The 24,801-nt window shown below is 38.8% G+C and overlaps 1 protein-coding gene across 5 annotated transcripts in view; it reads left to right on the top strand.

Moving 5' to 3' along the window:
• Positions 1-24,801, top strand: part of LOC125325314 (solute carrier organic anion transporter family member 1A2-like) — a 47,677-nt gene that overhangs the window by 14,285 nt on the left and 8,591 nt on the right. For 2 of the 5 annotated variants that reach the window (XM_048302230.1, XM_048302231.1), the window contains 9 exons: positions 1,713-1,758; positions 15,567-15,665; positions 16,767-16,908; positions 18,270-18,402; positions 19,118-19,224; positions 20,969-21,115; positions 21,421-21,519; positions 21,944-22,177; positions 24,216-24,380. In XM_048302230.1, the coding sequence (XP_048158187.1) occupies positions 1,735-1,758; positions 15,567-15,665; positions 16,767-16,908; positions 18,270-18,402; positions 19,118-19,224; positions 20,969-21,115; positions 21,421-21,519; positions 21,944-22,177; positions 24,216-24,380 (1,150 nt within the window). In that variant the 5' untranslated portion in view covers positions 1,713-1,734. Of the gene's footprint in view, positions 1-352; positions 436-1,422; positions 1,494-1,712; positions 1,759-14,776; positions 14,932-15,566; positions 15,666-16,766; positions 16,909-18,269; positions 18,403-19,117; positions 19,225-20,968; positions 21,116-21,420; positions 21,520-21,943; positions 22,178-24,215; positions 24,381-24,801 lie in introns of those variants that run through there. The other 3 variants (XM_048302228.1, XM_048302227.1, XM_048302232.1) reach the window with 3 other exon arrangements.

Here is a 24,801-nt window from a genome sequence, read left to right as displayed (position 1 = left end):
CTTCTCTCTGGGTTGCATTGCCCAGTCATATCCCAGTTTCAAATTGTGGTCCCCAGTGCAGTTTACTCTGAAGTTGTCTTAGCCTTTTCCTGAAAAATGCTCTCGATTAATAATAGGGAATATTGTGCTTTTCTAAAGCACATCTGTTGCACTGCAGGTAAAGTAAGAAAAAGGGGAAATTATTTACCTTTTTGTGGTCACGGATCTGACTGGAGAAGCCAGCAAGCCCTCTTGGTTAGCAAGAAGTGTGCATGCAACGATTCCACGCTTGCATCTAGCTCTGGAGTATCCTTTTCCCTCTTCCTTTCTGGCAAGTAATACGGCTCTTATATATCCTTGACACCTTTCTCAGCTCTGACATCAGGCAGCACAGAGAGACTGTCGTTAATTCCGATCCCTATAGACAGAAAGTGCCCCAGAGAGGAGCAGAAGCAGGTGGGTCATTATTGCACTAGTACATCAGTAAATATTCACCTGGTGCATGCAGAATGCCCTCATGAAGGTACTGCAACAGCATATTGCACATCAGGAATGTAGCCTCAATTTTACAGCTCTGATAAGCTGCTGAGATAATATTCCCCGTGGGTGTTTTCGAGGGCTAAATAAGGTAACAAAAGTTACAAAGAAAGCCAGAGCAAATGAAACACCAGGCCACTGGTAATCGAAATACAAGAAAACATATCTCGAAAAGATGGAAAAGTTAAAGCTGGGGAGGTTTGTTGTAGAATATAGATCAAAAAGAGAAGGTGTCTGAAGGGATAAAAGCTGTATGACGAATAAGAAAAGAGTGAAAGTTATTTAAATTGACAGATAGAGTTTTCATTCAGGGTAACACAGTAGAAATCATGTACATTTTTCAGTCAAGTCTAAATGTGAATGAAAATTCTGTCACTATTAAAGTAAAAGCTCATGTTTTACTAACACTGGTGGATTCTTTGTCATGCGGGAAAATTGGCTCAATTAATACTTTTCAGAAAGCAAAGACTAGGATTAAAAAGCCAGGAAATGTCAATATAAAACTACCTGTGCAAATTTATTTCTCTAGTATGCATGGAGTATGGTTCAGGGGAAAATGTACAGTTTTTAATAGACTAAATCCAGTGTTAATGAATCTGACTGCAGATTTCCAAGGATACAACTAGAACCATTTTCCTCTGATTTCAGTGGAAATTAGGCAAATCCCTTTTTTTTTTTCCCTGGCCTGTGTCTCCTTAGTTTCTGCTAGGTACCCCAATACCTTTGGAAAACAGGTCTTTTAATTATTTATAGAGGTCAAGGTTCTGGCACAAAAGCTGAGCAAAAGTTCTCAGTGATAAGAAGTTACCATGTACATCTTTTCTATTCCCAAGAACAGGAATTAGTTGCTTCAGTGCCAAGTCCATTGCCTTAACTGGAAACCCCCTTCTTTGTTGGTTTAGTCTGTAGTACCAGATTTTCATTGCAATGGCTCAAGTTCTAGTGTTGGCTCGCTTCAGGCATCTGTGCTACTTGAGGTGAATACAGAAGGAATATTTAGCTGGGGTAGTAGCCTCTTAACTTGATTACAACAGTCTGCAAATAAGACTCTAGAAAGTGACAAAATGCTTTGTTGATTGTTGTACATGTTGCTTTGGGGTTTTTGTGTGTAGTTGTGGTTATTTTTTTTTTAAGGGGGTGCCACTGCTGGATATTGCTCTCTGTTTTTGATATGATCATATACTTCTTTTCACCAGGTTCCTGTTATCCCCTCTCTGGATGGACAGTCCCAGTGTGAGAGAAGTAAGTACAGTGCTTTATCTTCACCATGACAGTAAGTTTCGTGCAACATCTGAAACAAGTTTATCTCTCCAAAGACTCACTGTAGAATTTGACTATGATGAAATAATATTCTGGTGTTACTTTCACTTTAGCAATTTCACTCCTCTGAAATGAAGGCATGATAAAACCCATTTTACAGAGATAGAATTGTGCTGAAAAGCAATTATACAGATATTTGGCTGGGGATTGACACCAATATTCACTGCTTGGCTATTGGACTTGAAAATGCCTTGGTGTGCTTTTTCCTGGGTGGAAAGAGATCTGTGTGCCACTGACACTCAGCAGTGGTCTTTATGCTCAGCCTATGTGAGAGATGTTGTTTCAAGTCCTGAAAAGCAATGGATAGATCATTTTGTGTTTAAGATTTCAAAAGACTGAACTGAATACTCAGAATCTCTTCTGTTTTAAGGCATCTAAGTGAGTGGTTTCTGTATCAAAATTTAATCAAGCTACGGGTTGAGAGAAATAAAATGAAACACCAATTTTCAAATAAATATTGATCCCAAATTCTAACTGCAGCTGTCCTGCAAGTGGACTGGGGGGAGCCACTAATGCTTTGAGAGAAGAAGAGAAAGGCTGCTTCTTGAGTGCATTGTAGAAATGAAAGTAGGCTCATGATGTCCCAGGAGCATTGCCAGCCTCCTGGGCCACACAGCCTCTTGGCAGAGTCAGCAAGAAGTCTATCCAGCAATTAGTCACATGTAAAGTTAACAAAATTAAGGTATTGCAGCTTCTCTTGCAAGTTTTCTTGAGCAGCAGTAGTGTTTTCCTACACAAACAGGAATGGAATATGAAATTGTGGAATCTCTTTGACAGCAGAACAATTCATAACTCAGATTTTAAGATGCTGGCACTGAATACTATGCAGTTGGTGCCATTCAGTGAGTGGCTGGAAAGCTATTTTTACCAAAGTTCCTTAACCTTGATCTTAGGAAAAACCTTTTATTACTGTGCATGACAACTGTTATCAGCATAAGGAAAAAGAAAATCAAGTGTTCTCATTGAAGAAATCTGTGATCAATTCGATTCTGAGTAGTTACATGGTAATTTTAGATATTTATACTAGTCTTTAAGTCTCTGTGCAAAGATTTGTCTAAAAAATTGTGCCTGTAAGAGGGCTAGGTGACACCATAGGTGAGGTTTAAAAACAATCCAGAAGACATATTTTCCCAATGCCCTGGCTCCTTCTGGAAACTACCTACACAATGTCTGGAATTGCAAAATGCTGACCATGCTCTGCACTGGGATGTACTGGCATCAGAGGAACAGGGAACCAGCCTTGTTTCAAGTGTCTGCTGCTTTTATATCCTGAGCAGTGGGATTTGAATGACTAAATGTGAGATGAATAGGGAGACCATTCTAGTGCCTGTTTCTAATGCAGAGGTCTAAAACAGCTTAGGTGATTTGTGCCTGTTTCTCCTTTTTGCCTACAAAAGCAGCCTTGGGTGACTTGCTCAGGTGCAGATGTTTACACTGTGGGTGTCTAGATGCAAATAAAATTAATTTCATCAGGGATGCTTCAACTCTCTTATGTTCTCAGTGCTTGAGGTTTAAGGTTGTCTCCCTCATTCTCACATTTACCTTTTTCTTAGGCTATTCTTGGCACCTGCTGGGCAGCTGGTTCCCACTTTTAATGGCTACTTTTCAATGTCTGAGCTCTACATTTGCTTAATAATGTTAATAAGACATGTTAAGACTCTTTGTAATGGATGTGGATGTATCTGTCCCATTTGTGAGTGTCAGAGCCATATTACCTGTTGTGGGCACTTCCCCAGCTGCTGTACAGCTGTGTGAGGCAGATGTCTCTGGTAAATTATGCTGTTGCTCAGTTACCAGAAACTAGAAGTGTGTGAATAACTCATGGACTAGTTGGCCTGTTGTATCAAAACAGAAATAAGTAAGGTTTAGGCATTACCTTGCAATGGGTTTATTTCACTTTTTTGAGTAAACTAGCAATCAGAACAGCAGCAGCATTAATACACATCAGTGTAAATACTACCAGTAATGACACAGAATGGTGCAGGTGTCACAGCTTGCAGCTGTTACCTGAGTTGAGCACAATGTTTAATGCAATTATTTCATGTTCATAGCAATTTTAGTAGCCTTTCATTCCTTTTAAATTAAGCTGCAAACCAAAAGTAAAGCATAAAAAAGAGGTTTCATTGACAGTCTCAGCACATCTGAAAAAGTCAAAGTAGCCTACATGGCCAAATGTGAAATCAGAAGATTTCTGCTGTCATTTTATATGTCCTAAAATATCCAGGATTGCCGTTCATGAACCTGGCTATCAGGACACTATTGTAACAACTAAAAGCTATGCGGACCATCAGAGGGAGCGTAAAATCACACTAGACAATTATGATTAGGGACCTTGATTGTTCCCTAAATTTTTACATTTGGATGGCAAAGTCTGAAAATTTTGGCTATAATGCTCTCTTCCCAGTATTTCTTGCTTGGTGCTGTGTTGTTGAATACTACAATGTCTGTACTTTCTGGTGCGTGAAGTGGTAATTTTCTACTGTTAGCACTTAAGCTGTGCGAACTGCTTTGATCAAGTAGTGTTTTATCAAATATGCTTTTGCTAGCACAACTTTCTTTGTTACTCCTGTTTCATGTGGGCCATTTCAGTGCTGATAAAATACAAAGAGCTGTTCTTGTTGATCCCAAAACTGATGTTAAACCTGAGGAAGAAATATGTAAGAAGCAGCTGAGAAGTAAGAGGTGGAAAGTTAATCATTTCTCCTCCAGTGGAAAAAAAAGATGAGTCAGAAATGAGTGGTGTCCATCCATGGAATTGACAAGCAAATGGAAAGAAGTAATTTGGGTAGTTAACAGTGTTTTAAACCAACTTTTATGATGCACTTTGTTACTCAGCTCACAGAACAATGATGTAGCCTCACAGGACTATTGCTAATGATTGCTCTGAGAATGAGCTCAGCAGTTTGTGCTGAATCGGTGCCTATAGCTGGGAATCCCTCAAGCAAGAGAAATAAACTCCATGTTTAGATGAGAAAAGTCCGAATTGACAGCTCAGTGGTTGGTGAGTTATAGTTCCAAGTGCCATTCTTATGTACAGTTTATAGAGTTTTAATTGCATCCAATGATTTACCTTTGAATACAACAAAAGTTTTAACTTTTTGATTTTCTTTTCCCCTGTCTCTCCTGCAACCTGTTTCCAGCAGTTAAAAGCAAAAGCAGGACTCCATTTGGTTAGCAGTGTCACTCTCAAGGGCTCTAGACAGTGCTAATGGTAAATATGAATATGGAATAGAAATACTGTTCTTTCTTTCTCGTAGCCTAAGCCATCCATTGCTTCCTGCTATGCTAATTCCTATCAGTCACTTACATAGCAATTAATGTCTAAAAAGGTATTCAGGTTTCAAAGATACTGCTGGAATGTATACATGCCACTACTACAATAGTATAGGGAGTTCTCTAACACGTGTTGTATTCATGTGTACTTCAAAGCAGAACAAAAAGCCTTGCTAAAAGGAAGGGCAGGGTGACTATATCGAATTACAGAATCACAGAATGGCCTGGGTTGGAAAGGACCTTAAAGATCATTCAGTTCCAACCCCCTGCCATGGGCAGGGACACCTTCCATTATCCCAGGTTGCTCCAAGCCCCATCCAACCTGGCCTTGGACATTTCCAGGGATTGGGCAGCCACAGTTTCTGTGGGCAACCTGTGCCAGGACCTCACCACCCTCACAGGGAAGAATTTCGTCCTAATATCCCACCTTAATATACTCTTTCAGCTTGAAGCCATTCCCCCCTGTCCTGTCATTCCATACTTTTATGAATAGTCTCTCTCCATCTTTCCTGTAGGATCCCTTCAGGCACTGGAAGGCCTAAATTAGGCCACCCCTAAGCTATTGAATGACAGACTGAAGTCTCTCTAAATGATCCTGTTAGGGAGAAAAGAGAGGAATTAAGCATGTGTAGAAGTGCTGTTTCTGATTTACTAAGTGTAACTGTGAGAATTCTCCACCCCTTCTTCCCCACCCCAGCATCTTACATAAAGAGCACAGACATCTGTAGAAGATGCAGTGAGACCAGGAACCACCCTCCATGCTCCCCAGACTTACTGCACTGCAGGTGAATCACTGGCAAGTATGAAGCAAATGAAATCAGTCACCTCTCTGAGAAACTGCTGGTTTTCATAAGAATTCTACACAGATTCATGTCAGCCCTTCACCCCTGATGCAGTGCATAACTTCTAACTAAGTTTTCTTTTAAACTATCTCACTTTTAAAAAATCACTTTTTTTTTTTCTTGGCAAACTACTGCAAGAGAATGAAAATCTGGCTTTGTCTTGAAACACTCTGAGTCTTTTAGATGATGCTGTCTTGACAGCTCTGCTATTAATAGTGGCATTTTCCCTGCTGTTTAAAAAGGAGACTTGTGATGAACTGAGAATCAGTCATGTTCGCAATAATTTTTCACTAGGGGCAGATGCAGTCTATGAGCTTACGTAGGAGAATTTACGTTGACAATACCATGAAACATTAATTAACTTATTTATGGTATGTCATCACACGTAGCTGCAAGATAAGATAGCCTTGCTTCAAAAAGAAGTGCAGTAGGGCTGAATTTACAGTGTGCTTGAATCATTGTATGTGTGAGTGTAAGACCTGACCTTTTCATTCTGCTTGGAGATGGGAAAAGACTTAGACAAGCACAAGGAACGTGAATCAGTACATGACATCATCTTTCTACTGTAAAAAGTCATTAACAATTCATTAGAAGTTCAGCATATGCATCTGAAAACATCTAGTGGATTTTTGGTCTGTTATGGTAGTGTCTTTTATACCAGATATTGCTGTTTCCTTCCATTTAGCAGCAAATCCACTTTTGGCTGAGCTCATCCTTGATACCAGAAATCAGGAATGGTGTGAAAAAGTCAGTACTTAAATGTGAGCTCTCACAAATAATGTGGGAGCTACAAGGGACATGGCTAGTTCAAAAGGTGCTGTTTCTTTTCAATAAATTGTTATTGAGCCAAATACCCAGTGAAAATTGAAAGGACTGCATCATTGTGAGGGGAAAAAAAATGAGGCTCTGGAACATTTCAGTCATTAACATATTGAAACAATTTCATATTAACACATACTGTGCTAACGAATGAAAAAATTTCAATGGGACAAAGTTAAAAAGTCACCTTATGAAAACATTTGATTCAGAAAAGAGCCTTGTGCAGAGCAGCAGAGAGGCACAGACTTCAGGACAAGCGTCTTTAAAATCCGTAGTTGTTGAATACCTGTATATTTATATACAGGTATTTATAATGTATATTTAGAGTGGGTATCTTAAACTCTGCTTTTGATTTCAGAGTATTTTCTGTTGCATAAATTATTGTCTACATAGGTAGTCTTTTTTATTATTACTATTTTTCTTGATTTGCAGGATTCCTACATGTTTCCACTCCAGCTAGTGACCATGATTCTCATGACTGTAGGCTTGCTTTTGTTAGTTTTCACGGAGTTCCCACGGGCTGCAAATGGCTCATTTCACTTTAGAGAGCTATGACTTTGCCACATACCTATTGGAGTTGTGTTCATGCTTAGTTGTGTTAAAAAATGAGCAATGTTGGCAATGATTTCATGTCGACAGAACATTTCATACCACTTCATGTAAATGAGGGTTTAACACATTCTCAAATTTTTTTAAGATGATGTCATAAGCATAAGCATTAAGTCATAAGCGTTATGATGTCATAAGCATTAAGATGAAGGCATAATTTTCATGGTTTTGTGGATCACTACAGCTCACTGCTTTAAGTCATATATCATCCTGCTGCCTTCTATAATACTCATAACAGTTCATAGAAGTTGAAAAAGCCACTGTTGAAAGAACCATAGAAGTTATCACCGTAGAGGTGAGGTATTTTTTATTAGAAAGTCTTAAAGCTACACTGTTATTTGAAGTTAGTATTTTAACTTTCACTGCCAAAAGACAACGTATATTTCATGCAACTTTAACCCTTCTGAGAAAGAGTATCTGCTTCAGGGGATCCTATGAAAATTTCCCATGTTTTAAAAATGAGATGTTTGCAGCTAGAAAGCCGTGCTCACAGGTGCATGCCAAGCTATGTGTCTGACTCCCAAAAGGTCCTGGATCTTCCACTCAGATGTTTCACACCTTTTAGGACTGACCTAAGTAAAGTGTGCCTAGAAGGGCCAGGAGTATCATCTTTAATCATCTAGCCTGATGATATCTCTGCACACAAAGCATGTTATCACACACCAAAAACCTTGTGGACTTGATGGATAGTGAAAGTGAAATGTTATCAGGTTACATAAACCACTGATTGATGAATCATAGGTAATGTTATTTTTTCAGAGGAAAAGACTCCAGAGTATTGAATGAGAGCTTTGGTGGATGGATGCTGTGTTTATTCCTACTGGGTCCCTTGTGGAGACACTTAGGCAGAACTCTCCTAGCACCTACGCGTGCACACAATCTCACCTTCGCAGGTAGTTACAAACAGCCACTCACACACACAGTCTGTGCACGAACAGGAGACAAAAAGGTGAGAGGGGTTCTTTGCATGCAATTCCGAGGTGTTTAATGGCAACACACCCAAAGGGGGCAGAGGCAAGAAGAAACAAAACCGAACGCTCAGGCCAATTTTATCCCAAAAAATCCCAAAGGTGGGCAGAGCATCCAAAACCAATAGTCTGAGGGCTAGGGGGCAGAGGCAAGGTTGAATGACATAACAGGAGCCAATGGGAAAAGGGATGGGAGGGGGGAGAGGGCCAGTGACCAGCAGAAGCTGGACAAAGGGAGAACTTTCTAGCAGTGTTGTAAGGAGAGACCACTTCTAGGGCAACTTGGGGGGTGTAAAGTGGACTCAGCAACCGCAACACCAGAGAGACTTTGAAGCTTTGAACTTCCACTCAACCTGCAGTACATTCGTTCCTATAACTTTTCTCAAAGTTCATACTTGAGACAATTTGCCTCGTTAGTGGAAAGCTGACGACCTGATTACACAACAAATCCCTTTGTACTTCAACTAGGAGGTACTGCCCAAAAGTATATAATTAGGCTTTCAACATCCTGAAAAGCTGTTTCGACAATTGAAACATTTATGTTTTCTAACATTTAATACTGGAAGTTTGTACAACAGAATGTCTTCTAGACTTGCAGCAAATTTTATGAAAAATAAAGAATTTTATTTCTTCATAAATTTTCTGCAAGGCTAGAAAGCATGAATATGCTTTGCTAAAACAAAAGCGAAGTCCCCAAATCCATACAAGTGCAAATCAATGTGCTAAACTGCTTTCTTAAGGGAGAAACTGTTATGACAGTATCACTGGTTTAAATAAATAACTAGTTATGAAACCAGACCGCAATAATATTTTGCACATATGCAGTATTATCTTCAAGGTAGGGTCTGAACGCTTTCTAGAAAAGTCTATTTATTGTTCTTGTGTAAAAATTGAGGCAATCATGAGTTGAAGGGGATGAGTAGAGTTGATGGCAGGGTTGAGGATGGAAGATAGATCTGAATTTTCATTTAGCCTGTAGCTGACATGAACTCTGTTGAGGTGAGAGGGAAGGAAATCTTACTGGATGGTCAAAGTAAATCTGAATTCAGACTCAAAATAGGCAGAAGTTTTGTGCCTGTCTGTATTTCTGCACGTACAGGGGTAAACATCACCCTACTTTTTTATTAGATGCAGGTGGATACTTTTCTACCTGGTTTGAGTAGACCAAGGTTTTACCTATGAGTTTATTCACAGGTCACTACAATGAGGCCTTGTGGCTCCTCATGATTTACCTTAGTTTGGTATAAACACTGCCTAAATAAATACATTTTTGATTAATAGAGAATCAATTAAATTATTATATCTTTCTTTATTTTGCATCCTGCTTCTCTTTCTTTTGAGAAAGTAGGTTCACAAAGTATCTTGAGCAGGGTTTTTTTCATTTATGCAGATGCTGGAACGCCAATGAGCAGGTGAAACAAGTGAAAATGTTGTGAAAGAGTCTTTGTTGTGAGGTTCCTGTGCTCAGTTCTGCTGGTCTGTTCAAAGGTTGAAATTTGCAGTGGAGCTTTTGGAGTGTGTATCCAGAATAGGACACAACCCTGAGAAGCCAATTCTGTGTTGTCCTTGTAAGAAATTCTCCCTGTTAACCTCCATTTGACTGGGAGGTACGTGGCTATTCAGCTATCACAGCTCTGCACTGCCAGAGAAGCAGGTCTCAGCAGACACTTCTGAGAAATAAAATGGTTTTAAACATTGCTCTGAATTCAGCTCTGAACTGACGGGGTGAATGATGGTGAACCTACTCTGTGTCATGATATCCTTACCTGTTTTGCCATGCCATGTCCTATGGGATGTCCGACCCTCGGTTGCTGTGGTTCTGTGGAGATGCAGTTCATATTCCCAGCTTTTCACGCATTAGAAGTGGTTGCTTACAACTGCTGTGTTGGGAAAGAGCTACTTGGTCCTTAGTGGTTTCAAAATAATATGTGAGGGCAGAAATGTCTTCTGTATTTTTGGTAGGTAAATCATCATGACATACAACATTTAGACTAGGACCAATAATTATACTCTGCATTTTTCACTGAGAACTTTTACTGCTTTCCATAAGAACGCTGTTTATCCATTTGAATTTCCTGTGAGTTTGCACAAGCAGCTGTAAGTGGGTCCTGACCTTAGGCTGGGAGATGCTGGCTGACAGGATTTTTGTTCCTTGGCCAAGATGAGTAGATCTAGAATGACATAAAGAGAGATAACCAGGACAGGTGTCAGCTGACCTGATTTTTATCTGTCTAAAAATTAGTTATCCAGACTAAGCTAAGCTCTTGAGACTTCCAAATCAAAGGGAAGAAAAAAGCACCTCCAAAGAGGTTCTTCCTCCTACTTGCTTTAGACAGCTGTCTCGAAATGGGATAAATTACTGTCTGGAAATACCTGACTCTAATTCCTATTGTGAGGCTCTGGATGAGGATCTTCAACACAACTCCTTGCTAAGAATAGGTTATACCTGATTCTGTACAAATACTTGATGTTCTTAAGGTTTATTCCTTGTAATGAAGCAGTTGAATGATTAGAGCTACCCCTGAAACAAAACCTATCCAGACAGGAAAAGATACATGTGGTCTCAGTTTCTCAAACACAAGGTTGATAATGCAGGAAATATGAGCTTAGTGAGAATATGGCCTTTAGCAGAAATCCCATGGAGAAGAAGGGAATTCTGTATGCTAAGACATCATAGGCTCTCTGTAATGCTTTATTACCCATGAATTAATCACAATCAAGAACAATGCTGAATTCCCTATGTGTTGAATTTTACATAAATTTACTGAATAGTAAACTGTGCATTTATGAACATATGATAACTTCATATATCTACTCCTCTCTTCTTGGAGAGCTGTTTAATTTGTACCTGTTGCCAATTATAAATCACTTAAACTACCTGTTAAAATAACCTCTGGGTTAATTTTTCTGCCATGGAGATAAGTATTTAAAGGAAATTTTAAGTGCCTGCTACAAGGTGGTGTTTACTTGACTGGAAATTTTGATTTTCATTTTTTGTGATTCCTTTGTTGGGTCTGAATCCTCAACCTTACTTGTCCTGAGCTGAAGTTATTGTTGAACAAAATAATATTGCAGAAACTGTAGAATTACACAGTCCTGTATGTGATGTTACTATGATTTTTTAATCTCAATGAAGTTTATTTCATGGTTATTTATTTAATAATTTATTGAACTCCAAGACAATGGCTTTTATCTGCCCATTTTGCTTATTTCAGTGGGCAGTGTCCTCACAGCTCAGATCATAATTTTTTGTCTTATTATTTTGTCAGAGAATTTTTTAATTTCCCAAACGTGGCAGTGGGTAAGCGAGGAAATTATAAAATGCAAGAAAACTGTTGAAATACATTAGGGGGAAATAAGAATTTACCTCAGATTTTTGTTAGAGGATCAAAGGTGGAAACATGTTTTCTGTTTCTGGTTAAGATGTATAAACCAAATCCCAGTACAGGCAGCCATCAGGTTTGATTTGGAGACTATTAGGAAGAGAAAACAGAAAGCAGTGCTACAGCTCTAACAAAATGCATATTTTCTGAGGAAAATGAGGCTTTTCACATATTAGAACCATGTAAAGATCTTTTTACTTGAGAGTTTTTCTCATGTGTGAGAACTGAGAAGTTACCATATCAAAAATTCAGGCTTTCATCAGTCCCAGTCCCACCCTCACCACACGTTTTACACATGGCATTTAGGATTTTGGTGTGCATTGGCACTTCTTTCTGGGAGGGGGACAAACACAAGTGTCAGCAAGAGACTTTAGGTCACAAATGAAACCTGTCTGAGCACCAATATTTGAAGGTGTATCTACTGATTCTTAAATGTGATGTCTAATGGACTTAATCCAAGTCAAATTATCTCTTCTTGTCATGTTAACCAGAACTATTTATGCTTAGTCAAACTACTCTCTGATATTGTAATGTCCAGTAATCAGTAACATAATCTCATTCCCTTCTTCCCTTCTGACCCTGTGTCACCCTTTTCTTGAACTCCACCCAGCCTGTAAATTCACACATTATGTGCACTCTTAAAGTTCTTTTCTCTCCTTCGAGTGCTCTCTGGATGTCTTCAGTGGGCAGGATTGTCTGCACTTCATGCTCAGAGATCTGACACAGATGTAGCCCTTGGACTTTTTTTTTGCAGGGAAGAGAAAGAGATGGGCTTAATTTTCCTTCTAAGAACTCAGCCCATGTCTGTGACATCTGAGTGAGTACTCTAAAATGCACAGCTGAAACAATTTGGCAAAAAACCAAGTTTGGTCCCATTTTTAACAATGTAGATTAAAATTCAAAGTTCAAGTGTGCCATATCCGTGATTTCTTGCAGAAACCTTTTCAAAACTGTAAGTACCTAATTGTTTTGCCATGAGAATAATTTCCTTTGTCTCAGTCTAACATTAGTGTAATTGCATTTGAGTAACAGTTTGAACTGTACCTAGAAAACAAGATTTCAAAAAGCTTTTTGCAACCAGAAAAATAAATTAGTTAAAAATTCTGACACCATAATTGCTCTCTGAATCACTGCGTTTTGTGATTTTTAACCCTGTTTGTAAACAAAACAAAGATGTAGCAGTTTATCTATATGACTAAGCTGAGCTAAATGGAAAATGGATTTTACATTGGAACTAGGATGTCCTCTTGGGAATTAGACAAGGCAACTTGCAAAACATTGCATCATCAACTTTTTAATCCATATATTTGGGTGCCTTTGTCCTTTTTATCAGTTAGCTAGAGTGAAATGTGATTTAGAACTATAAAATGTACTGCTGGGTTTGTGTGGGACAAATGGGTCCAAAGTGATGTCTCAATGCTTGCCTGCCTGCTGCTGTCAGCTGCACCAAACAAGCCTATTTCAGTCCACAGAGGAAGCATCTGCTTTGGTTTTAAGCCAGCCTTGTTCAGCCCAGGTTACCTCGGATGCTGAGCGTCCTATGGCTGCTTTGGACTGCTCACACTGTGAGATAAATCTTTGTGCACTGTGCAAAGTGGGTGTCTTCTGATCACTTGTCTGTCTTTCTGGTTGCCCATGGAGATTTAGTCAGACAGTGGAGATGAGTGGAACAGGCAGTTGTGGTGTCACTGCCAACTTCTTATCCTGCCATTAATATGTCACCAACTCAGTGCAGAAGTGGAAGGAGGGATTTTACTGCCCTCTTCCCTGAAATTTCAGAGAACGTTGCAGACTTATGAGTTGGATTCAGGTTCAGGTGTTTACATGACAGCTGGTGGGTCAGCAAGAACCCGAGGACAAACTTTTGCATAACTATATTTTAATATAACTATATTTTAATATAGCTGTATTTCTGCCTGTTTAATGAGTTAAAGAGGTTTGCAGATGAGTCAGAAGAGCCTGAGAGTGTAAACAAGGTACGCCAGAGGAATGTACAACGGAGAGCAGGTAGATGGGAGAAGGGAGTGGGAGCACTCTTGATTCATCTTTAGGCACAGAAATAGTAATTTAAATTTTAACCTAGACTTAAAGTGTGGCGTGAATGCACCCGAGCTGAGTGCTGTATGCAACTGTGTCTTTCTGATAATTTAGGCTGTTAGTCTGTGTTGGCTTCAGTAACACTTGATGAAGTGTGACCACAAAATATTATAAAGCTGGGGAAAGTAATTTCAGAATCATAGCTGGAAATAATAGTTCTGTCTACTTTGTTATTCAATTAATAATCTTAATAATCTTCCCAGTAAAAAACTGATTGAAATGCTTTTTTTCCCCTATCATAATTTATGCTCTGAGGGAAGGTATGAATAATTAAATGCAAACAATGCTGTTTTGTCTTCTCTAATTGCATGAGGAGCAGTGTGATGCATCTGATTCCCCAAGTCAAATGGTAACAGGCTGTCTGGTATCTCGTAGCACAAGAGAAGAGAAAACCTGCAATTAGCCAGATGATGTTCCCTGTGTGTGATAGTGAAATGCAGGGACTGGTACAGTAAGGGAAAGAATCCCTTTGCCAGCTCCTAGAAGAGGACAGACATAGGGGATGGCTGTGATGTTTTGGCGGTGCTGGTGGGCTTCAGAGAAAAGCAGTATTTAGATAAGGTGTAAACAATACCCTGGGACATAAACTTTTATTCCAAATTGCAAAAAAAAGTACAAAGCTGTACAAGCACAGTCCTGTGATTGAACACAATTTGTGTAGGAATCTGTGAGCAGAGCAGAAATAAAAACTATGTATCCATCATAGCTAATTGTCTGAGTGCTGACCACCTACAATTAATTGTAAAGTATTTCCAGGAATGCTGTAATGGTGCATTATCTTTTTAAAAACTGGAAGTGAGAAGGTATCTATAGAAGGAGTTAATGCTTGTGAATTTACTAGGAATCAAGTTACTTAGGAAACACATTTGAGAGGATTAACATTGTTGTAGAAATTAATGTTTGAAGAGCTTGACCAGGAGGGTGCTGAGCTGAAGAATTTGAAACACAATTGAGTCCTATTGGTGGACTTGTCAAGCTTGCTCCCCAGCCCTGGATCCATGAAGTCGAAAACACAGAGAAGAGCAGGTGCTGCAGGATCACACTTAGAAAGTGTATCCAAGACAAAAAAAGAGGAAATTAACCTGTATCCATCCTCACTATAAGGTAGGGCTCTGACTTGCCCTGGCTTTCTTCAGCTTACTCCATCAGGCAGTAGGGAACTGTATTGCATAACTTTATTTAGCAGAGTCTTTGTAGGAGTCCTTAGAATGAGATCTGTTTAACTCATTGTGCAAACCCTCAGATGTGTCGGCACTTTTACAGGTAAGTATAGCCAAGTCCCTGGGATATATTGCTCCTTCTTTGAACACATTTTTGGAATATATGTAAAATGTTAAGAAAGCAGGTGGCTTAGCACTACGAGGCACACTAATCATCAAGTTGAAATGGAGATAAGTAAAAGTAGGCAGACAAATAAAGAGGAATATTTTTGAAAATCTTGGGATGAGAAGGAGAGTGGAGTCTGTTTTGAACTTGAGTTGGTCTGGTGGTTTTGTTTTATTTTATTTTCCTCTAATTTTAATGCCAAGAGATTAATGTGTGTATTCTAATCAAGTTGCTCCTTTTAAAATAAAGTCTGTTGACTTGTATTTTTCATTGGAATCCAGTTTGCAATTATTTAAGGAAAATGCTAATATATCAAATCTTTTAGAAGGAATCTAATATTTTTGTGAACATGGGACAAAAAATTTTGTTCTTTTCTCTCATCTTTTTCAACACTGTGATGGGATGACTGACAGACTCAGAAACAGACATCAGTATCAATTGAAAAAGGCAACATGAAGGACTCTGAGAAGCCACATGCTGAGGACAAAATCTGCTGCATTTCCAAGCTGAAGGTACAGCAATATTTTAGCAATTTTGATGGAACACACAACTCTTATTACTTGCATATACAGTATTTTGGTAGAAGTTACAGCCCAGACTAAATGAATGGATAAGCTGTTCTTTTCTACCCTTAATGTCCTAACCAAGGTAAAACAAGTTTTTGAACAATGGGGCTGGCTTTTGCTCTCCCTGAACTTTACCTGCTGTGATGTGTTGGAGGTATTTGTTGATTGCTGCTTTGGAGCTCCACCACTGACTTTGTGTAATCCCCCCAGTCTAACGTGTTTACCCTTCCTTCTTAAAGCTGTGAAATGAGCCTTACTGACTGGGATGTGGCAGTAAAAACTGGCTGTTGATATTGAATAGTAATTCAAGTTGTTGAGAAATGCTAGTAAATCTTGTAAATTACCTTATTTTTCATAGTAATTAAAACCCCAAATACATTTCTTTTGCCTTTTAGATTTTGCAGCAGATGTATCTAAAAATAATATTGATTTCATTTCATAAATTCTCTTTATAAAGAAGCCTGATGTTAAAAGAATTTGAAAACTACTGCACTCATTCATTTTAACTTTTTAACTGTCAGTTGCTACTAATTGTCTTGTAAAAAGGACATGTTATATACTCCTTCTGGTTGAAATTACTTGTTCTGGGCTTATGACCTCTGCTGAGATGGGAGAGCAGATCCTGGGTCAAGTAATTCAGCCAAAGGAAACGATCCTAGTTCTGCAAGCAATTTGTCATTCAGATGAACAGAGGGTGGGAAGGTCCTGCAGATGGCAACCTTGCAGCAGGCACACGGCTGCCTTGGCTGGGTAAATGGGACTTGGGATTTCTGAAGACAGTCTTGGTCAATTAGAGATGGTGAAGAACAAAGTTTTCTATTTTTTTTTTTCTTTTTTTTTGGTGTGTGTGTTTTTGTTGTTGTTTGTTTGTTTGTTTAGTGAAGCCATAACTTTAGAAAAGAATAGATGATGGGATTTGCACATGTCAGTGAAACAGAACTGCTCACTTTTTTGACTGGAAGCACACCTTCAGTGAAGGCAATAACCATGGAATATTCATAAATATGTTACTTTGAATTCTTTATGCATTCTTCTCTTCCCTTCCAGGTATTTCTGCTGGCACTGTCACTTGCATTCCTTGGGAAAACTATGTCTGGTGCTTACATGAACAGCATGTACACACAGATAGAGAAACAATTTAATATCCCAGCTTCTTTGGTGGGCATCATTAATGGAAGCTTTGAAATTGGTAATCTCTCATTTGAATATTTCTGATTCTTTGAAAATGTGATATGTGGTCTGACTCTCATTAGCTCTCAATTACTGTATGTGACAATAGTGGCCAGCTCTGTCATTCCATTTGAGCTGATATGTAACAATTTCATGTCTTGGAAACTAATAGGACCACTTAAATGGGGAAGTTTAGGTTTAAAAACTGGTTCAGCTAATTTATGCACTACCATAAGATATGACAGAGAAATTAACAAAAGAGAACTAATTTACGAGCTTTGTATTGAATCTTCTTGAAGAAAACAAAAAAAACAACTGTGTAAGCTTTGTTTGAATTTAAGGCCATATTTAGCATTTTATAGTTCCTTTCATTAAATTTGGTTGGAGTGGATTGTGAATCCTTACCTGAACTCAATACTATTTCAAGCTTTTGTATCTGTACAGCTGTACCTGCAAAGAAAGTTTCCAGTTCTACCTTTAGTGCCTGTTGCCTTGCCTGTCAGTAAGTTTTATTGCCCAGTGATAAATTCAAATGCACATCTTTAAGTGTCATTCAAGCCACTGGTTCAATATGGTCTGTTTAGAAATTATACATAAAAAAGGCATTGTCTTCTTTCAGAGCATGACTCTCATCACTCAGAGACATGATTTTGTTCTTCTGACAAAAAGATCATAAAATTAGTAGGTGTACAATTACTAAATTGCTATTTTTATAGGGCCTGATTCATAATATGAAGCTTGATTCTTTTCTTAGTTGCATAGCAATAAATGGAGAAAATCAACTGATTCTGAAGTGAAAGTGGAGGAGAGGAAAATGAAGATTTTTAGCACATTTTTTTCTTTGAATGGTCCTGGGTAAAAACCCTGTATTTTTTATTCTTAAAAATTTACTGAAATTAATATTAAATTATTATTCCATTTTTTTAATATGATTGTCATCTTGTGTTTATTATTTTCACTACAAAAACACTAGGAGATACACTTCCGTATTTCCCTACACATTACAAAATAAAGAATCCTAGGGGAATGACTTCCTAAACCAGCTATTATTCTGCAGTCCCTGGGCCTGATCTCTATGCAAAGTAGTGGGAAATTTCTTCTCTATAAAGGTGCACTCAAAAATCTTTCTCACTGTGATCTCTTTTCCACTCTGCCTTTTATTCTCATGTTCTTTTCATGTGATGTAACTCTTCCAAAAAAAGATCATACATAGCAGGGAATTATTGCACCATGTAGGCAGTTCCCTGTCTGGTGACACTTTTTACAAGACAAGAAAAGAACCAGCAGCTGAGCTTACAAGAAATACTCACATTTGTGTTGCACTTTCAAAGATCATGGGATGCCTTGGTTTGTGAATTGTGAACTAGGTTCTCTTTGCAGGTAACTTGCTGCTGATAGCATTTGTGAGTTACTTTGGTGCAAAGCTTCACAGACCCAGAATAATTGCTTTGGGCTGCACAATTCTGTCACTGGGATGTCTTTTGATATCAGTTCCTCATTTTCTGTTTGGAAGGTGAGTGTTTTGCTTAGCTCACATCAGCTTCTGTGATCCTTACTTGCATGAATCCATACATCCTTCCACTGAGTGTGTTGCTTATTGAGAGAGACATTGCTGAGCATGGATTCAATATGATCATTGCAGAGCAGTTTCTTTTGTTTTGCTTCGGAGATGGCTTCAAAAGTCAGTCATCACTTCCTGAGGAGAGTCTCCCCTCTGGTGGGCACCTTCCCTTGCCTTTGCCTTCATCATTTTGCTCCCCCTTGTGTGGGCTCTCCCAAGAAACAGTGTGCTGTTATACTGTCACTTTACACTACTAGCTCTTATCTGCTTGGATGGGCAAGAGAAGGTGATTTTTAAAGGTCTCTTGGTTTGGAACCTGGATGACAGACCACCTGGTCACTGTGTTGGCAAGGCCTGCACTGACCATAATGATTCATCAACTACTTTTAAATGATTTTTGCTTGGCTTAAAAAATTAATAATGTAGGCTTGTGTAGGTTTCAATCAGAAAGGTGTTTTTTGATCCTTCAGTCTTGTTGTGTCAAGTGTGGAATGGCTCTGACAGCCTTGATGGCACCCTCTCTTCAGTTAACTTTTGACATGGATTCCCTTCTTCCTACAGCTACACACTCTTCTTATAGGTAGCTCCAGTACTACAGTACAGACACATGAGATGGTTCTCATTAATATCTTCTTGACCTGTGCATGCTTTCCTTTGATTCCAACAGGTATCGTATTGAAAGCAGCATCTCACAACGGGAAAATTTTTCAGTGATGCCTCTATGCCTTGTCAATCAAAGCTTGTCCTCTTTGCCTACAGAGGAACCATCAACAGGTATGGCTTTTCCTATGCCTATTAATATTTTTTTCTGTGTCTATAGTGTCTAAGTAAATAGGTTTTTATTTTCATTAGCAATCACTTCAGGGTTCTGCTGTTGATCAGTACTGTTTGAAAGCCTAGAAACTAGAGGTCAGGAAATTTCCTGGCCTTTGTGTTTCTTTGGTCTGTGACTCCAGAGCTAAAACATTTCATTCATGCAGTTTTCACAGTATCCAGGCAATTCAATTAACATCCCTGGTAGTCCACTTTGGGATAGTATAACACCAGGTTGTTCTCACAAGTGTTCCTCTTTTTGACTTGAAATCCTATGATACCACGAGGAGGTTGGAATCATATTTCAAAAATGGGTAAGAGGCATAAGGATGCTTTTTTGTTGTACCACATAGGAAATAAAAGTCTGAGAAATAGAGCTAGAACTAAAATATAGACCTCAATTCCCTTTAGAGAAAATAGTTTAAACTAGGCTAAAACTTATCTGTGAGACTGAAACATGTATGTGCACTAGCAATGTGCATGTAAAGGAACTACTGGGAAGTCAAAGGGCTCAGAGGAAATCATTAAATAATCACACACAAAATTCTCATGCTGAGGGTAGGATTAATCTCCTGGGTCTTTAGCTACCTCAAATGGAAGCATTGAATCAGAACCATTCCTTTAGACTCCCTTGGTAGCTGGACAAAGGAGACTACAGAGCTCTTGCAGAGCTTGTCTCTTGCTGTAAGGACATTCATGCTCCGTACTTTAGGGTGGATCAGATTACCTCTTGGGTCTGCCTTCTGACTGCTGGAAACTTAGGTGATTGGTGGATGGTAAAAGTTAGGTGACCCGAACCCCACAGTTTATTGTTAAACTTAGTGATGGAGTTCCATCAGGGTGTGCTAAAGCTGAATCACACTGCTGTAATACTGTCTGAATGAAGTGGCATCAAACTTTAGTGTTGTGCTGCAGTTTCCTGTGTCTCCATTTAGTAATGGATGCAGCTTCCAAGCTTTCCAAGACTACATGTCAGTTAAACTATTCATTTTTGCATCTGCGCAAGAAGTTGTGAAATGGGCACACCTAACAGCACTTGGAATTAACCTTTCGCTCGAAGATTTCAGATACTGTATTTTCCCATTTTATAAATGTAAAAATAAAGGTATAGAAAGGCAAATAATTTTCATCTAAATGATTTACAGCCACTCAATATGCACATTAGAACCCACACATCCTCAAGCCTATGCATGCAGTTGGGTAAGGTGATTGTTTCTCTATTAGTTTATGGACAAGCAAGACTGTGATGTTCATATATATGAGTCCATTTCCTGTGTGAAGCGAAAGCTGGACTGAATTTGACCACATCTGTGTGTAGATTGCTTCACCTGTGTTTGCTGACAGCAATCTGACTTTGAAACGGGAGATCCAGGTTTCATCTGTGGTCAGTAATGCATCCACTCAGAAAGACAGCAGTTGCTGCTAACAAAGCTGGTTTTTATTTGATAATGAATTTGCACTGAGAAATCTCAGCATGAAAAAGTGGGAGAGAGCAGTGGAATCTGAAGCAGACTATGGGATGAAGAAATCCCAGTTCAAGGAGAGAAAGGAAGTAAAAACGTATTGTGACCCGTTTTTTCTCTTTTTTTTTTTTTTAATAGAACAGGCTACCCAAAGTTTAAGCTATTGGTCAATTCTTTATCTCTAGATTTTCATTAATAGTTGGGATTAAGACATTGATTCTGACTTCTTGTTTTGCTCACAGAATGTGAAAAAGAGCCTGGGTCCTTGCTGTGGATATTTGTGATGGTTGGAAACATAGTACGAGGAATGGGTGAAACTCCCATCATGCCTTTGGGCATTTCCTATTTGGAGGATTTTGCCAAAGCAGAGAATTCACCTTTCTACCTGGGTAAATCTATGCTATTGTGATAACTACCCTCCCCCAGACACACACACATAAACAAAAGCAAAAGAAAAAATTATTATGATGCCCTTCAGTCCAATAAAGGAAGACAGAAAACAGTGATTAGTGCCTTATCAAAATAACAATATTGTAGAACTTGTAATTTAACCGGAGAGAAACTTTTTGGAACCAGGCCATTTTTAGGTGCAAATGCCTTTTCAGTAGAGCTGCCCTAACCACATGTAACAATTCCAAGAAGATAATTATGTCTGGGTTCTAATTCAGGATGTTTTCTCTCTTTCCTACTCTAGCATGTCTGCATACAGCAACTGTAGTCGGCCCCTTCCTTGGTTTACTGTTGGCTTCATTCTGTGCAGAGCTGTTTGTTGACATTGGATCAGTAAGTGCAGGTAATGGGTGAATATATAAAAACTTATTTTTAAGTCTACAGTTGGTGTATTTATCAGAGCCAAAAGATGTTTCTTTGCTAATATGTGATAGTCCTACCTGAGTTTGTTGGTGTTTCTTTTAGAATGGAAGGTCTGTGTATAATATTCAATTCACAAATCAATATGCTTATAAATTATTCGATGAAAAATTGTGTCATCTGGCTTAACATAGGAAAGGACTAGAATTAATTTAATACAAACCACTGAAATTTCCCAGAAAATTAGCAACATTAGAAAAGAAGACTGGAGAATATTCTCCTTCATGAGCCTCATTTTAAGAATCACTGAAATGCTTTTACGTCAGAGATGACTAGGAAAACACAAGATGACAGCAAAGAATGTTTCTGAACTGATCCAAGATGTCTGGTTTTGTGTTTTGTTATAGATGAGATAACTATAACAGCTACTGATGCCCGCTGGGTTGGAGCATGGTGGCTGGGCATTTTGATTTGTGCACTGCTGAATCTTCTCGTGGGAATACCATTTTGGTTTTTGCCCAAGTCACTTGTGAAGGAAGGTGAAACCAATGAACCTGAGGAGACAAGTGAAAAAAGAGTAACACCATTGCAAGAAAATGATAAAAATGGAACCAAACAGACCATGTATGAAATTGCTAAAGGCAAGTTATATTGGATTTATTTCCTTCTTACTTTAGTCCTAAGGTGTGAACTGTGTGTATTTGTGTAATTAAAGATGGGTCCAGGATATGCAATGCCTACTCTGTTTTCATGTCTCTGTAGCTCAAAGGATTTGTGCAGGGATTTAAAATGGCTCCTCGCAGAGGAATAAAGCTGATTTCATAGATCCAGGATCTGGACTCCTTCCTTTTCCCCTCCTGCATTTCAGGTGTATGTAGATCTTTTCTTCCCATGAGAGGGGGACTGAAATCTGGTTAGGAATATTACAACTCAGTGAGCTGTGGATAAGTTGCAGATACTGGTTTCTTGTACCCCACATTCACTGTGCAGAAAAGCAGAAAACCAACACATAACTTGTGCCTTTCTTGAGTCCAACTGAAAGCCCTAAAAGGGAATTGACAGGTGCTTAAGTGTCTCAAAAAAATTAATTACTGTTGAACAAAGATGTATTCGACTCACATTTATTAATGTTACCATTAGCAGCTTTCACATCTGTGGCCTTTCAAATCTATATATCTGTAGGAGGTTATTTTTTCCTTCTTTATTTGTTGCTGGTTGGAAATGTAAGTGAATAAAACATGTCAAAGACTATCATCTTCAGAGTAGTCTCCTGATCCTGTCCTGCTCAGGGCCCTCATTTTCAGAAAGTAAGTGCCATGTGGCAGCTCCCTCTCTGTCCTGCTTCCAACTGAGCCCTGAAAATTCACCATACTCAGAGTGAGTACTTAGATCTTGGCTGATGTTGAAACTTCATTTTGATGTTTATCAAAATGAAGCATCTCTTTCTGCTGTCACGTAGCCTTAAATGAATCCATGAATAAAATACTGTTCTAGTGAGGAAAGGTTCCTAACTCAGATGTGGGTCCTTACTACTCCAGGGTCCTTTCCAAGCTTATGTTTTCCTGATTATTCCCTCCCCGTGTTTCTGTGAATGTTCACTGTCCCTGAATATCTTGAATGTAGAACCTTTTCATTTCACAGAATAGTTGAGGTTGCAAGGGACTTCTGGAGCTGACCTGGTCCAACCTCTGTTCAACCACTTACTGCCTATTGACCAGGACATATTCAGACAACTTTTAATCACCAGGGATTTCAAGTTGAAACTTGATGCTTTTATAGTTAAAAATAACCCAAAATAAGATTAATTGAATAATAATAAATTTCCTCAAGAAGCCCTGATTAAAAGTGTCACTGCCTGTGTAAATAATGCAGCCTATTTATAGTGTTTCTAACTGACTAATTTTTGCAAGATTTGCATACAGATCTTCTTCTAATGAGGTACTTGCTTACCTCTGAAAGATATACACCCATCCTAAGTGGTGCCCACTTTCAGTGAGGCCCAGTCATTGTTTTGTAGATGCTTATATTTATCTGCAGAGTTTCTTGACAATAGCTCAGCACATTAATTAACAGAGAACACTAGACAAAGGGGAATTGTGGGGCTTTTTTTATGGTTCAAATCCTGACTTAATGGGCATTAAGCAGAGAAAAGACCTCTGTAAATTAGTTTCTCAGATGCTTCCTTGGCTGAAGGTTGGATGATACAGGTTTTGAGAGGATGGTCACAGCTCTCTTCAGGCCTCTTCTTCCCCAGCAGCAAAACCCAAAATCAGTGTTCAGGTCTCTGGGGGCAGAGACCTTGTCACAGATCTATAGTACATCTGCACCCCTTTGTGCCAAATGCCAGGTGCAGGACAGGGGTTTTGATGAATGCTCTGAGGCATGAGATGAGAGAAAAGGGAGGAAAGATGGGGCAGTAGCTGCTGCTGCTGTGATTTATTATTTTTTTATAAGCACAGATTTTTTAAGTGTGAGGGTATCTTTGGGTAGAGGAGAAATGTTAGGGTACCCTGGGCTAAGCAAGTAATCTTTGGCCTGTGGTGTCTGGCAAAGCACAAGATTTAGCCTGATCCCATTCAGGACCAATTCTGTTCCCCTCTTTCCCCCACAGCCACGCTGAGCAATGGGTCATTCTTTTCATAAAGCATAACACTAACTCATGGCATTATGTCATTCCAGATTTCATCCCCTTCCTCAAGGCTCTGTTTCACAACCCCGTGTATATGTTATTTATATGCATAACTGTGTTACAGTTCAGTGCCTTCGATGGCATGATATCCTTCATGCCCAAATATCTGGAACAGCAGTTTGGAAAATCTGCATCAGATGCCATCTTTTTAATTGGTATGTTTGAATTTTTCTTTGCTCTGTTCTATCAATTAGTGATGTCTCTATTCAAATTATCTACATTTTTACATATATACCTATGTTCATGTGTGTTTACATGTACATACTAAGGTTAAATGCTTCTACATGCGAGGGATATCACGCTACAAAGCACTTTTAAATGCTGTAGGGTACACATTAATTTATAATATTTATGTAATAATTTATTATCCTATAGAAAGGTAGAAAGGCATGACTCCAGGATAGGAGCATGTAGGACTGGGTCCTGATTCAACACTTGAGCTAGAATAGAATCTCAATGCATTTTCTGCTAAACATCTAATTTTTTGTGCAGAATTTTATAATCTAATTCGCATCTTTTGAATTGGCTCAGAAAATTCAGCTGATATGAAACTAAGCCATGTGATATTTGTGTAAA

Source organism: Corvus hawaiiensis, chromosome 4 (assembly GCF_020740725.1).
Source record: "Corvus hawaiiensis isolate bCorHaw1 chromosome 4, bCorHaw1.pri.cur, whole genome shotgun sequence".
Classification (NCBI taxonomy): Eukaryota; Metazoa; Chordata; class Aves; order Passeriformes; family Corvidae; genus Corvus; species Corvus hawaiiensis.
The sequence above is the reverse complement of the archived record's forward strand: the minus strand, read 5'-3'. Positions and strand labels throughout refer to the sequence as shown.